Source organism: Eleginops maclovinus, chromosome 4, assembly GCF_036324505.1.
Source record: "Eleginops maclovinus isolate JMC-PN-2008 ecotype Puerto Natales chromosome 4, JC_Emac_rtc_rv5, whole genome shotgun sequence".
NCBI lineage: Eukaryota > Metazoa > Chordata > Actinopteri > Perciformes > Eleginopidae > Eleginops > Eleginops maclovinus.
Genome location: NC_086352.1, coordinates 1754416 through 1767445, shown reverse-complemented (window position 1 = coordinate 1767445; position 13030 = coordinate 1754416). Strand labels below are relative to the sequence as shown.

The 13030-nt window shown below is 42.8% G+C and overlaps 2 protein-coding genes across 10 annotated transcripts in view; one reads left to right on the top strand and one right to left on the bottom strand.

Annotated features, from left to right (window-relative positions):
- LOC134862724 (SUN domain-containing protein 2-like) overlaps positions 1–6983 on the top strand; it is a 23592-nt gene extending 16609 nt beyond the window's left edge. For all 9 annotated transcript variants that reach the window (XM_063880760.1, XM_063880761.1, XM_063880763.1 and 6 more), the window contains 9 exons: positions 80–130; positions 207–245; positions 660–899; positions 980–1117; positions 1278–1374; positions 1511–1626; positions 2290–2463; positions 2546–2635; positions 4656–6983. In XM_063880760.1, coding sequence (XP_063736830.1) covers positions 80–130; positions 207–245; positions 660–899; positions 980–1117; positions 1278–1374; positions 1511–1626; positions 2290–2463; positions 2546–2635; positions 4656–4769 — 1059 coding nt within the window. In that variant the 3' untranslated portion in view covers positions 4770–6983. The remainder of the gene's footprint in view (positions 1–79; positions 131–206; positions 246–659; positions 900–979; positions 1118–1277; positions 1375–1510; positions 1627–2289; positions 2464–2545; positions 2636–4655) is intronic.
- On the bottom strand, positions 6966–13030 carry LOC134862773 (C-X-C chemokine receptor type 2-like). Its single transcript, XM_063880857.1, has 2 exons — positions 12637–13030; positions 6966–8688 (listed from the first exon to the last, which is right to left on the bottom strand). The coding sequence occupies exon 2, from the start codon at positions 8650–8652 to the stop codon at positions 7825–7827; it is 828 nt and encodes a 275-aa protein (XP_063736927.1). The 5' UTR covers positions 8653–8688; positions 12637–13030; the 3' UTR covers positions 6966–7824.

Sequence of the window (13030 nt, the reverse complement as noted above, 5' to 3'; positions counted from 1 at the left end):
TCTTTGTTTTGGGGGGGTATGGGGGGTTCATGTTGCTGTTCATTTAAGTGTTAATAAGAGTCCCTGTTTCCCCCTCCAGGACTCAGCTGTTGTGTCTGGAGCTGTAGAAGAGAAGATGCAACGACTTCTGGTAAACACAGATCAGAGGGACGCATATCAGCTGCACATGCTGCAGAGTGTAACCTGTGTGTGTGTGTGTGTTTCAGGAGGAGCAGCAGCTGAAGCAGGAGCTCACCCTGTCTCAGGTGAGGGACTGTCTCTGTTACCTCTCTGTTCTTCTCCTGCTGTTGTTGTTGTTGTTGTACAGACTGTGTGCCTGGAGTCTCCTCAGGGTTGTGTGAATGCCCTCTAGTGGTGAAGATGGAGCACTGCAGAGGATACTGGTTCACTTTTCTGTTGCTTTTATTAACCCTCATCTGTTCACTCGCCCTCCGGGGGTCGATTCAGTTTGGATATGTTCTCAATCATCTCTCACTGGTTCCTTTCTGGATCTTTCTCACGTTTTTTAAGTTATTGCTGAAAAAGGAGGTTTTTAATCAGCTGAGTGTGTTCATCTCTTTCCATCGGTCCTGTGAGGTTTTATAAGACCCATCCTCCCCGTCACTTTACCTCCCATCTCACTGCTAATCCAGTCAACACTGTGGTATCGTTTCCTTTAGATGAAGGAGAGTCTGCAGCTGGACCTGAGGGACCTGAAGGACCTGAAAGACCTGCAGGATCTAAAAGACCTGCAGGATCTGAAGGCTCAGCTTCAGGTCCTGGGCTCAGAGAGCCGTCAGCGTCTGCAGCAGGAGGCTTCAGACCTGATCCGGCAGATGGAGGCTCATCAGACGCAGAGCCTCTCCGCCGCAGACGGCCTCAGACTCAGGATCCAGACTTTAGAGGAGCAGAACTCGAAGGTAGCAGCTGGAGGAGAAACACTTGCTGCTCCTCCCACCCGTCTGCCTGTCATGTGACTGTGTGTGTGTGTTTCCTGTAGTTAACCCAGGAGTGGTCGTCCCTGCAGATGATGCCACCCCCGGCCCCCTGTCCTGAGCCCAGCCAGGCGCCCCTCCAGCACCAGCTGACCCCCGAGCTGCAGCAGGCCCTGGAGAAGTGGCTCAGCGACCGCATACAGGTGGGTGGAGGGTCAGGACCGCTCACTGCACGCTAACATCCTGCAGAGTCCTGTGGGGGTCGTGACCTTGGTGCATATCAATGATATTCCGATAACAGCAGCTTCAAAAGGAATACTTATTCTGCACGTGTTTCCGGTGCGCACTGTGGATGTGCCTCAGGATCAGGACGCGCTGCGCCCCGGGGACAGAGGCAGCTGCTCAGACTGCGGACGCCCCGGCGCCGACAAGATGGCCGACTTCGCTCTGGAGACTCAAGGTCAGGAACATCGGCTTCAGTTCAACAACTGAGAGCTCTGACAACCCAGGCAAAAATAACGTGTGTGTGTGTGTGTGTGTGTGTGTGTGTGTGTGTGTGTGTGTGTGTGTGTGTGTGTGTGTGTGTGTGTGTGTAGGAGCCAGTGTGATCAGCACCAGGTGTTCGGAGACGTACCGTATCCGCTCGGCCTGCGTCACTCTGTTTGGATTCCCTCTCTGGTATCCCTCAGAGAGCCCGCGCACCGTCATCCAGGTTCCTCTCCTTCAGTCCATGACATGTGACCTTTGATCTTTGACCTGTGACCTTTGACTTGTGACCTCTGTCCTCCTCTCAGAGCTGAGGCACAGGCTCTCTGTCCACCGACCATCAAACAAAACAAAGTTCTCCTCTTCCTCCTCTTTCTCTTCTTCCTCCTCCTCTTCCTGCTCGTCCTTTTCCTGTTCCTCCTCCTGTTGCTCCTCTTCTTCCACCTCCTCCTCATCTTCCTCATCTTCCTCTTCTTCCTCATCCTCCTGCTCCTCCTGTTCCTCCTCTGCTTCTTCCTCATCCTTCTCCTTTTATTCCTCCTCCTCCTCTTCCTTCTGATCCTCTTCTTCCTCCTCCTCCTGCTCCTCCTGTTGCTCCTCTTCTTCGACCTCCTCCTCCTCATCTTCCTCTTCTTCCTCATCCTCCTGTTCCTCCTCTTCCTCCTCCTCTTCCTCTTCCTCCTTTTGTTCCTCCTCCTCCTGTTCCTCTTCCTCCTCATCCTCCTGCTTCTCTTCTTCCTCCTCCTCTTCCTCTTCTTCCTCATCCTCCTGCTCCTCTTCTTCCTCCTCCATCACCTTCCACTTATTGTTTATTATGTAGTCCCCTCCCCCTTCAGTCCTCCCCCCTCTCTCATCAGTAATAAAGTCTCCCCCCCTGCGTGTCCCTCAGGGTTTCCCCGTGCTGTTGCCGGGCAAATGTTGGGCGTTCCACGGCGTTGAGGGCACCCTGCTGATCTCCCTGTCTCACCCCGTCACCGTGAGTCACGTGACGCTGGACCACCTCGCCCGGTACAACTCCCCCACCGGACGCATCGACTCGGCCCCCCGAGACTTCCAGGTCTATGTGAGTCCCCCCCCCAACGGAGAGACATGAATACCAGCCAGAATCTGCTTCAGGTCTTCAGTTCTTTCCCTCTGTGTTTCAGGGGCTGAGGGAGGAGTCTGAGGAGGGGGCCCTGCTCGGGACCTTCACCTACGATCAGAACGGAGCCCCCACGCAGACCTTCACACTGCCTGTGAGTTCACACTGATGACATCACTTCCTGCTCTAAAAGCAGAGGGGGGGGAGTACTCAGATCTGGTACTTGAGTAAAGTAGAAGTACTCAGATCTTGAGTAAAAGTAGAAGTACTCAGATCTTGAGTAAAAGTAGAAGTACTCAGATCTTGTACTTGAGTAAAGTAGAAGTACTCAGATCTTGTACTTGAGTAAAGTAGAAGTACTCAGATCTTGTACTTGAGTAAAGTAGAAGTACTCAGATCTGGTACTTGAGTAAAGTAGAAGTACTCAGGTCTTGTACTTGAGTAAAGTAGAAGTACCCAGGTCTTGTTCTTGAGTAAAAGTAGAAGTACTCAGGTCTTGTTCTTGAGTAAAGTAGAAGTACTCAGGTCTTGTTCTTGAGTAAAAGTAGAAGTACTCAGGTCTTGTTCTTGAGTAAAGTAGAAGTACTCAGATCTTGTACTTGAGTAAAAGTAGAAGTACTCAGATCTTGTACTTGAGTAAATTAGAAGTACTCAGATCTTGTACTTGAGTAAAGTAGAAGTACTCAGATCTTGTACTTGAGTAAAGTAGAAGTACTCAGGTCTTGTAATTGAGTAAAGTAGAAGTACTCAGATCTTGTACTTGAGTAAATTAGAAGTACTCAGATCTTGTACTTGAGTAAAGTAGAAGTACTCAGGTCTTGTTCTTGAGTAAAAGTAGAAGTACTCAGGTCTTGTTCTTGAGTAAAGTAGAAGTACTCAGATCTTGTACTTGAGTAAAAGTAGAAGTACTCAGATCTTGTACTTGAGTAAATTAGAAGTACTCAGATCTTGTACTTGAGTAAAGTAGAAGTACTCAGATCTTGTACTTGAGTAAAGTAGAAGTACTCAGATCTTGTACTTGAGTAAAGTAGAAGTACTCAGATCTTGTACTTGAGTAAAGTAGAAGTACTCAGATCTTGTACTAGAGTAAAGTAGAAGTACTCAGGTCTTGTTCTTGAGTAAAAGTAGAAGTACTCAGGTCTTGTTCTTGAGTAAAGTAGAAGTACTCAGATCTTGTACTAGAGTAAAGTAGAAGTACTCAGATCTTGTACTAGAGTAAAGTAGAAGTACTCAGATCTTGTACTTGAGTAAAGTAGAAGTACTCAGATCTTGTACTTGAGTAAAGTAGAAGTACTCAGATCTTGTACTTGAGTAAAGTAGAAGTACTCAGATCTTGTACTTGAGTAAAGTAGAAGTACTCAGGTCTTGTACTTGAGTAAAGTAGAAGTACTCAGATCTTGTACTTGAGTAAAGTAGAAGTACTCAGATCTTGTACTTGAGTAAAGTAGAAGTACTCAGATCTTGTACTTGAGTAAAGTAGAAGTACTCAGATCTTGTACTTGAGTAAAGTAGAAGTACTCAGATCTTGTACTTGAGTAAAGTAGAAGTACTCAGATCTTGTACTTGAGTAAAGTAGAAGTACTCAGATCTTGTACTTGAGTAAAGTAGAAGTACTCAGATCTTGTACTTGAGTAAAGTAGAAGTACTCAGGTCTTGTACTTGAGTAAAGTAGAAGTACTCAGGTCTTGTACTTGAGTAAAGTAGAAGTACTCAGGTCTTGTACTTGAGTAAAAGTAGAAGTACTCAGGTCTTGTACTTGAGTAAAGTAGAAGTACTCAGATCTTGTACTTGAGTAAAAGTAGAAGTACTCAGGTCTTGTACTTGAGTAAAGTAGAAGTACTCAGATCTTGTACTTGAGTAAAGTAGAAGTACTCAGGTCTTGTACTTGAGTAAAGTAGAAGTACTCAGATCTTGTACTTGAGTAAAAGTAGAAGTACTCAGGTCTTGTACTTGAGTAAAGTAGAAGTACTCAGATCTTGTACTTGAGTAAAAGTAGAAGTACTCAGGTCTTGTACTTGAGTAAAGTAGAAGTACTCAGGTCTTGTACTTGAGTAAAGTAGAAGTACTCAGGTCTTGTACTAAAATCAACAAATCAGTCTTAAATGGAGTTTCTGTTTTCTTTATCTCTAAAATGTTTGTGATTCTCCTCTTCCTCCTCCCCTCCTCCTCCTCAGGAGCCCAGTGACGTGGTGTACAGACTGGTGGAGTTGCGCGTCCTCAGTAACTGGGGTCACATGGAGTACACGTGTCTTTACCGGTTCCGTGTTCACGGACAGATATCCTCCTAAGACTCCCTCCGACCCGGCAGGAGGTCTCAGGTGTTCAGGATTCAAATAATAAATGAACCTGGTCTGAGGTGCGTTCAGGGCCCGATGCTGCTGACGGGATGTTCAGTGTTTTAAATGGTCACAGAAATCATAGGAAGGAATGTAAGGCTTTGAACACACGTGTAAATAATGAAAACCAAAAGTCTACCTGCTGAAACACGGAGCATAAAGTTCTGGAAACATTATGCTCTCAGTGACGAGAGAGTGCCACAGGATCATTTCTGATCGTTATTAATATATGTTATTCATATTTCAGGTTCTGTGCTTTAGAGCGCTGCAGGGATGACCTATTTCTGTGTTGGACCCTGAAGGCAGCATCCCTCTGGTCCAATGGGTTCTCTCCATGTGATTTTGGATTATTGCAGGAATTAATATGAACGTTTGTGATGCTTACAGGTTTAGTTCAGCAGGAGAATCTCCACATGTTAACGCCTCTTAGGATTTCTGAAGTAAGAAGCTAACGCTAGACTATAGAGGAAGTACAGCACGGTCACATGACTTCAGGTCACCACCGCTAAGCTAAAGGAGGCTAATGTTGGGCTATAAAGGAACTACAGCACGGTCACATGACTTCACGTCACCACCGCTAAGATAAAGGAGGCTAATGTTGGGCTATAAAGGAACTACAGCACGGTCACATGACTTCAGGTCACCACCGCTAAGCTAAAGGAGGCTAATGTTGGACTATAAAGGAACTACAGCACGGTCACATGACTTCACGTCACCACCGCTAAGCTAAAGGAGGCTAATGTTGGGCGTGATGCCATTTAGTCGTCTCATTTAGACTCTTGTTAGCCTCTGTTTTTAAATCCAGCAGTGAGGTATTTATTTACTGACGTGTTTTATGTCGTAGAATTGAAGTCTCTTCAGCTCGTGTTAACCACAGACCTTAATTCAGGCAAACAACCAAAATCACATTTAGAAAACCGTTGACCTCCAGACCAGGGGACAGGAATTGGAAAAAAATGCTGACTCATGTCGGGGATAGCGACTCATTCCTGCACCTCTCTATTCCACATGGACTTTTCGTTGTACCAGTGTTAAACGCCGTAAGTGTTTCTGAGTGAACTTCATTGACTCTTGGTGGCCGCCGGCCCCTTAAGGCTTCCTGACCTCACGAAGGAGCCCATTGGGGTACTAAATTAATCACTATTAAAATCCTATCAAAATAAAGGTCTGGTTTGCAAATAGGTTCTTCCACTGCTGTCTCAGGATGTGAGTATGCAGAGGGAGTGTCCTGCTATCTTCTGTGACGGGGCAGCAGTGGATGTTTTCAGGGTTGGATTTCAAATGCCTTATAAAATATGCAGCTTCTCTTTGGTTTCTCTTCACCTTTTGATTTTATTCCCAGTACTTGTATACTTGAAAAGCTCTTTTGATAACCTCTTTTAAAGACTTCTACAGAACACACATGATGAAGAATTTGTGTTCAGAACCTTTAAGCAGCAGGAGGAGGAGAGACTGAGTTGTTCTGAAGTCCAGAGAGGAGATTTCAGGTCAAAGGAATGTCTTAAACCCCGTCTTGAAGGACGTTTTGAAAAAGGCTTTCTGATTTTCTACAACTTTGATCACGACGAATTACAAATCAGGAATTATTTATTATATATTTTGATATAATTGTGGAGGTCTAATTCCTTTCTAACCTAATGCATTGTTTGTATTTAAACTGGTTGTAGATGAAGGACGGCGATGCAGTGCTAACGTCCTGATGCTTAATGTAAAGGGGTTTATTCACAGCCCCATATTTCATTATTACTGCCGGGATTAGAAAGGCTGCTCTGATCATATTTAGACAAATGATTTACATTTATACCAACTCATAAACGCATGTTTGCTATGATCTGAAATGTAAATGCTGGGCTCTTCCAATATCTATTTTTGGTTTAAATATTGAGTTTTATTTTCCAGAAGAGATTTAACTGTTTGGATCCTTAAAGCTGTTGAACAGCCTGGTGGTGTTTCTCCGTGCTCTGTCCTGAAAACATTACAGTTCCGATCACTCTTTGGGTTCATCTTTGTGAATACATTTACTTTCCTCAAATAATAAAAGCCCAAATGAGGCGGTACATTCAGACGTTTATTGCTGTTGCTGCCGATTGTAAAATGGAACGGATTCATGAGTCGTGATCAAAGACTGAAAGAGGTTTGTCTGAAGGATTAAATGAGATATTGTGATGTCTTCGTTTCTGTCGCCTTTATTGTTCCCTGTAGACTTTAAGGAGAAAACCTTTATCTTCCAGAACATTTTCAAAGTAATCACAACCACATTTTAAACAGTAAGAGTTCAGCTGCTGTCTCTACAGTTATTTCTCTAGCAGCAAAATCACTTTTTCCATGTTTAGATAGAGAAGCTCAATTTCAAGTCCAATCCAGATATACAGTTCTCTCCTCTGTGAACGGGTCACCAGTTTCACACCGAGTACAGAATACGGTTCAGAATTCGGACGTTTTTCATAGATTTCAACTTTTTAAAAGAATTCTGACTTTTAGAATTGTTCAGGTTTTTTTTTTAAAACACACACACACACACACACACACACACCCCGGTAACAGTAAGGTCGTTGGACAAATCTGCATTTCCCAGCAGGTGTTCTTGTGTCTGATGGGTAGATGGTTATCCTTATTAAAACGTGCATTCTTAGAACATGTTAAATATAAGATCAAGGACATCAACACAAGGATGATCAGAAATACATAGACTGACTCCGTATCTGAGAGTCAATAGTTACTCAGGTAACTTCGATGCATTCTCCTCAAATATTAATTCTGCTAGTTAGTTTTAACTAACTAGCAGAATTCAAACTAAAAATCCCCTGTGCAGCCGCTCACAGCATTTAAATCATCCGAAGGAGCTCTCAGTGAGGGCGATAAACCATGAAGAACAAACTCAGTCAAACAGGAATCCTGCAAGTACATGAGCTTAAAATAAGCCGAACCATTTCCACAGCTCCAGCTTTCCTTTTGGTAGATCTTAACGAAAGGTGTGGTTGCAGCTCTTCTCTCTGATCCCTCCGCTCTAACTTGCTGTAGTCTTGGCCTCAGCCGCCGCCCTGCGGTTGCATCCTATCTTCGGCAGCTGTTTGGTGCGTACGAGATACGACAGCGGTTGAACGAAGCTGCTCATCGAGAGAATTAAGAAGGTGATACTGGTGAGGATGGAGTAAGGCGGTAGAAGACTGGGAAACAACACCTTGATCAGGGACTCTGTGAGCGACGGCAGGTAGTGGAATTCCACCATCACCAACGCCGTGAGCACCGTCTTAAACGCTTGCTTCTTCACCGGGTGCAGCTCCTTCCTGCCGGGACCCGACTGCCGCAGCGACCTGAGGATCAGGATGTTGCAGGTGGAGATGGTCAGCATGGCCACGGCTAGGATCCCCACTACGGTCACGATATTGGAAACAACGACTACTTTTGCAAGACCGCAGGAAGCGAGCGCTAAGGTGCTCAGCAGCAGGCACAGGGACAGGCGAAACCTGGGGTCTTTGAGACGGAGGAAGATCAGTGGGCGGCAGACGGCCATGTAGGCGTCCAAAGAAAGAACGCAGAGCAGCATCGGACCCCCGGCCTGACTCAACCTCCAGGACAGGAACCTGGAGTTCTCCAGTGTTGTATTGCACAGGAAGTTGATGTACTCGACGACGACCGTGAAGCAGAACAGCATGTCGAACACGGCTAGGTTCAGGATGAAGACCTCAGAGGTGGAGCAGATGCCAGGTTTGCCCAGCAGGAGGCGCAGGACTGCAGCGTTGACCGGAAGCCCAAGAGGAGGCACCAGGACCACTGTGGGCAGGAAGTACCAGACGAGCTCCTCGAAGTTACTGGTTCTGTTAACTTTGTCCATCTCACGGCCGAGGTTCTGTTTTCGTTAAGATCTGATCTGTCGAAAGAGAAGACACTTTTACAATGTGCTCGTCTTAGTGTCCACATAAAGCTTAAAGACACGTCAGGACACTTCTCCATGTTCTATTAGGTGACTTCACCGGCCCTTTTCTGATAACGCCTGCACAAAAAAGACACCAACGCTCAGAGAATGGCGCTACGCTCCTCTCTACAGTCTAATGTCCATTCTTATCTCCCCCAGGTTAAAGACGGTCTGTCGGCAGGATGAGGGGAAAGCTAACGGCCTCATTCTAAGGAAACTTAGTGGAAGGTTGTAGGGTGGCCATTACAAAACACACCACATCCAGTGGATCTGAATCATGGAAGGGAAACACATGCTAAGGACATGTAAGTGCTGTTGGAATAATCGGAGTGCCTGACTGCAAAACATCACGTCAAGCACTTTGAAACTAATCTGTTTCATGGCTAACGTTTCTTTGCTGTCAGGCAAATGGAAGCATTTAAAGTCTCCAACACCTCCTCCATTCATTGGCCAAGATCATTATCATTTCTGCCACACAATAGATTCTGTCTGCTTCAGCTTCATTATCTTTCCGGGAAGGTGTCATGATGTTAAATCCAGTGGCGGCTGGTGGAGTTTTCTCCAGGGGGGGCTATAACTCCAAAATGTATAAAACAAAGCATGCATACATGTACTAAGGTATCAAACCAGTGTATTTACATACATGTACTAAGGTATCAAACCAGTGTATTTACATACATGAAAACAACAACAACAACAACAACAACATTATAGAGAGATAGAAGTGCAAAGAGAAACAAGTGTGATATATAGAGTATGTACAGTATATGCAGCTAAGAGGGATTATGTAAAGATAAGGGCAGTATAAAGAGGGGGGAATAATTGGCATAGTATAAACATATGTAGTATGAACACATATACAGATGGTCACCAATCAGACATTGTCAACGAACGAAACAACTTTACTCATCATTAACTATGAAATGTTTATCTTGCACATCTAAAATAATATATACATATATTTCAAATATTTGTATTTTTTTATTTCATTTTTATTTCATTTGTTTTATGTCTTATTCAAGGAAATGTGGTGAGAGGTGAGTGGTGGGGCGGCGCCCTAGCGCCCTCTGTTGGCCAGCCGCCACTGGCTGAGGCGCTGAACATACTTTTGCTTTGGTCGGGATCACAGCCTCTTCTAGAGCTCCCTTGCCTCGGTGTCGCCCCACAGCCCTTACTCTTCACTTTGCATGCATCTGGTGTATTATCACAGGTGTCCGTCTCGCTTGTAAACTTCATGCAAATCCTTTTAATTGGCGGCTTCAAATCTTTAGTCATGGAAGTTCTATTTTAATAGTGATAGGACGCTTCCAGCTGTTCAGCATGTGGGTAAGACCACATATTTGTATTGAACGTGAATATTTGTCTGTGAGGCGTCCAGCTCTGGTTACACAACCTCAAGCAAACTAAATTCACAGAGAGATTTAACAGCTTCATGGAGGCTTAATATACATGTACATGTACATGTATATATACATGTACATGTACATGTATATATACATATACATATACATATACATATACATCTACATCTACATCTACATATACATATACATATACATCTACATCTACATCTACATGTACATGTAGATGTACATGTACATGTACATCTACATCTACATCTACATGTACATGTACATGTACATCTACATCTACATCTACATCTACATCTACATCTACATCTACATCTACATATACATATACATCTACATCTACATGACTACATCATCTACATCTACATCTACATCTACATGTACATGTACATGTAGATGTACATGTACATGTACATGTACATCTACATATACATCTACATCTACATGTACATGTAGATGTACATGTACATGTACATCTACATCTACATCTACATCTACATCTACATCTACATGTACATGTACATGTACATGTACATCTACATATACATATACATCTACATCTACATCTACATCTACATATACATCTACATCTACATGTACATGTACATGTACATGTACATCTACATATACATCTACATCTACATCTACATGTACATGTACATGTAGATGTACATGTACATGTACATCTACATCTACATCTACATCTACATCTACATCTACATCTACATGTACATGTACATGTACATGTAGATGTACATCTACATATACATATACATATACATGTACATCTACATCTACATATACATATACATGTACATGTACATGTACATGTACATCTACATATACATGTACATGTACATGTACATGTACATCTACATCTACATATACATATACATATACATGTACATGTACATATAGCTGTAGTCACTTTACGGATTAGAAATAATGATGTAATCAACTTTTACTCAAGTACAAGATCTGAGTACTTCTACTTTACTCAAGTACAAGATCTGAGTACTTCTACTTTACTCAAGTACAAGATCTGAGTACTTCTACTTTACTCAAGTACAAGATCTGAGTACTTCTACTTTACTCAAGTACAAGATCTGAGTACTTCTACTTTACTCAAGTACAAGATCTGAGTACTTCTACTTTACTCAAGTACAAGATCTGAGTACTTCTACTTTACTCAAGTACAAGATCTGAGTACTTCTACTTTACTCAAGTACAAGATCTGAGTACTTCTACTTTACTCAAGTACAAGATCTGAGTACTTCTACTTTACTCAAGTACAAGACCTGAGTACTTCTACTTTACTCAAGTACAAGATCTGAGTACTTCTACTTTACTCAAGTACAAGATCTGAGTACTTCTACTTTACTCAAGTACAAGACCTGAGTACTTCTACTTTACTCAAGTACAAGACCTGAGTACTTCTACTTTACTCAAGTACAAGATCTGAGTACTTCTACTTTACTCAAGTACAAGATCTGAGTACTTCTACTTTACTCAAGTACAAGATCTGAGTACTTCTACTTTACTCAAGTACAAGACCTGAGTACTTCTACTTTACTCAAGTACAAGATCTGAGTACTTCTACTTTACTCAAGTACAAGATCTGAGTACTTCTACTTTACTCAAGTACAAGATCTGAGTACTTCTACTTTACTCAAGTACAAGATCTGAGTACTTCTACTTTACTCAAGTACAAGACCTGAGTACTTCTACTTTACTCAAGAACAAGATCTGAGTACTTCTACTTAAGTACAAGATCTGAGTACTTCTACTTTACTCAAGTACAAGATCTGAGTACTTCTACTTTACTCAAGTACAAGATCTGAGTACTTCTACTTTACTCAAGTACAAGATCTGAGTACTTCTACTTTATTCAAGTACAAGATCTGAGTACTTCTACTTTACTCAAGTACAAGATCTGAGTACTTCTACTTTACTCAAGTACAAGATCTGAGTACTTCTACTTAAGTACAAGATCTGAGTACTTCTACTTTACTCAAGTACAAGATCTGAGTACTTCTACTTTACTCAAGTACAAGATCTGAGTACTTCTACTTTACTCAAGAACAAGACCTGAGTACTTCTACTTTATTCAAGTACAAGATCTGAGTACTTCTACTTTACTCAAGTACAAGATCTGAGTACTTCTACTTTACTCAAGTACAAGATCTGAGTACTTCTACTTAAGTACAAGATCTGAGTACTTCTACTTTACTCAAGTACAAGATCTGAGTACTTCTACTTTACTCAAGTACAAGACCTGAGTACTTCTACTTTACTCAAGTACAAGACCTGAGTACTTCTACTTTATTCAAATACAAGACCTGAGTACTTCTACTTTACTCAAGTACAAGACCTGAGTACTTCTACTTTATTCAAATACAAGACCTGAGTACTTCTACTTTAACCAAAGGCACCTAAATTGAAGTCCAGTAATTGCCTAACCCTAACCCTAGCAACAGTATTTGGTATCAAAGGGAAATAAAGCTCCCTCAAAGCAACATGGAGATGTCTTTACCTGTCCGTGTTGTTCAGACTCAGGTCGGCTCTGTCTGAGCAGACGGACAGACACCGGAGACTTCCTGCATTTGATTACCCACAATCCAAACTGACAGGTGTGGAAAATCAGAGGGACGGCGTCATCTGCATACGAAAGCTGGCCTTCACTTTGACAAACGGTGTGGTCTGTGATTGGACAATTTAACATCGTTGGACTTAACTAAAGAGACCTTCTGATGAATACACCGCTAAGCTAAAGGCGGCTAATGTTGGGCGTGATGACGTTTAGTCGTCTCATTTAGAGTCTTGTTAGCAACCTCCAGACGTATTTTGACCATTAACCCATGACTTCCAGACCACGGGACAGGAAGGGATGAAATGAGTCATGTCAGGGTTTTAGGACTCATTCCTGC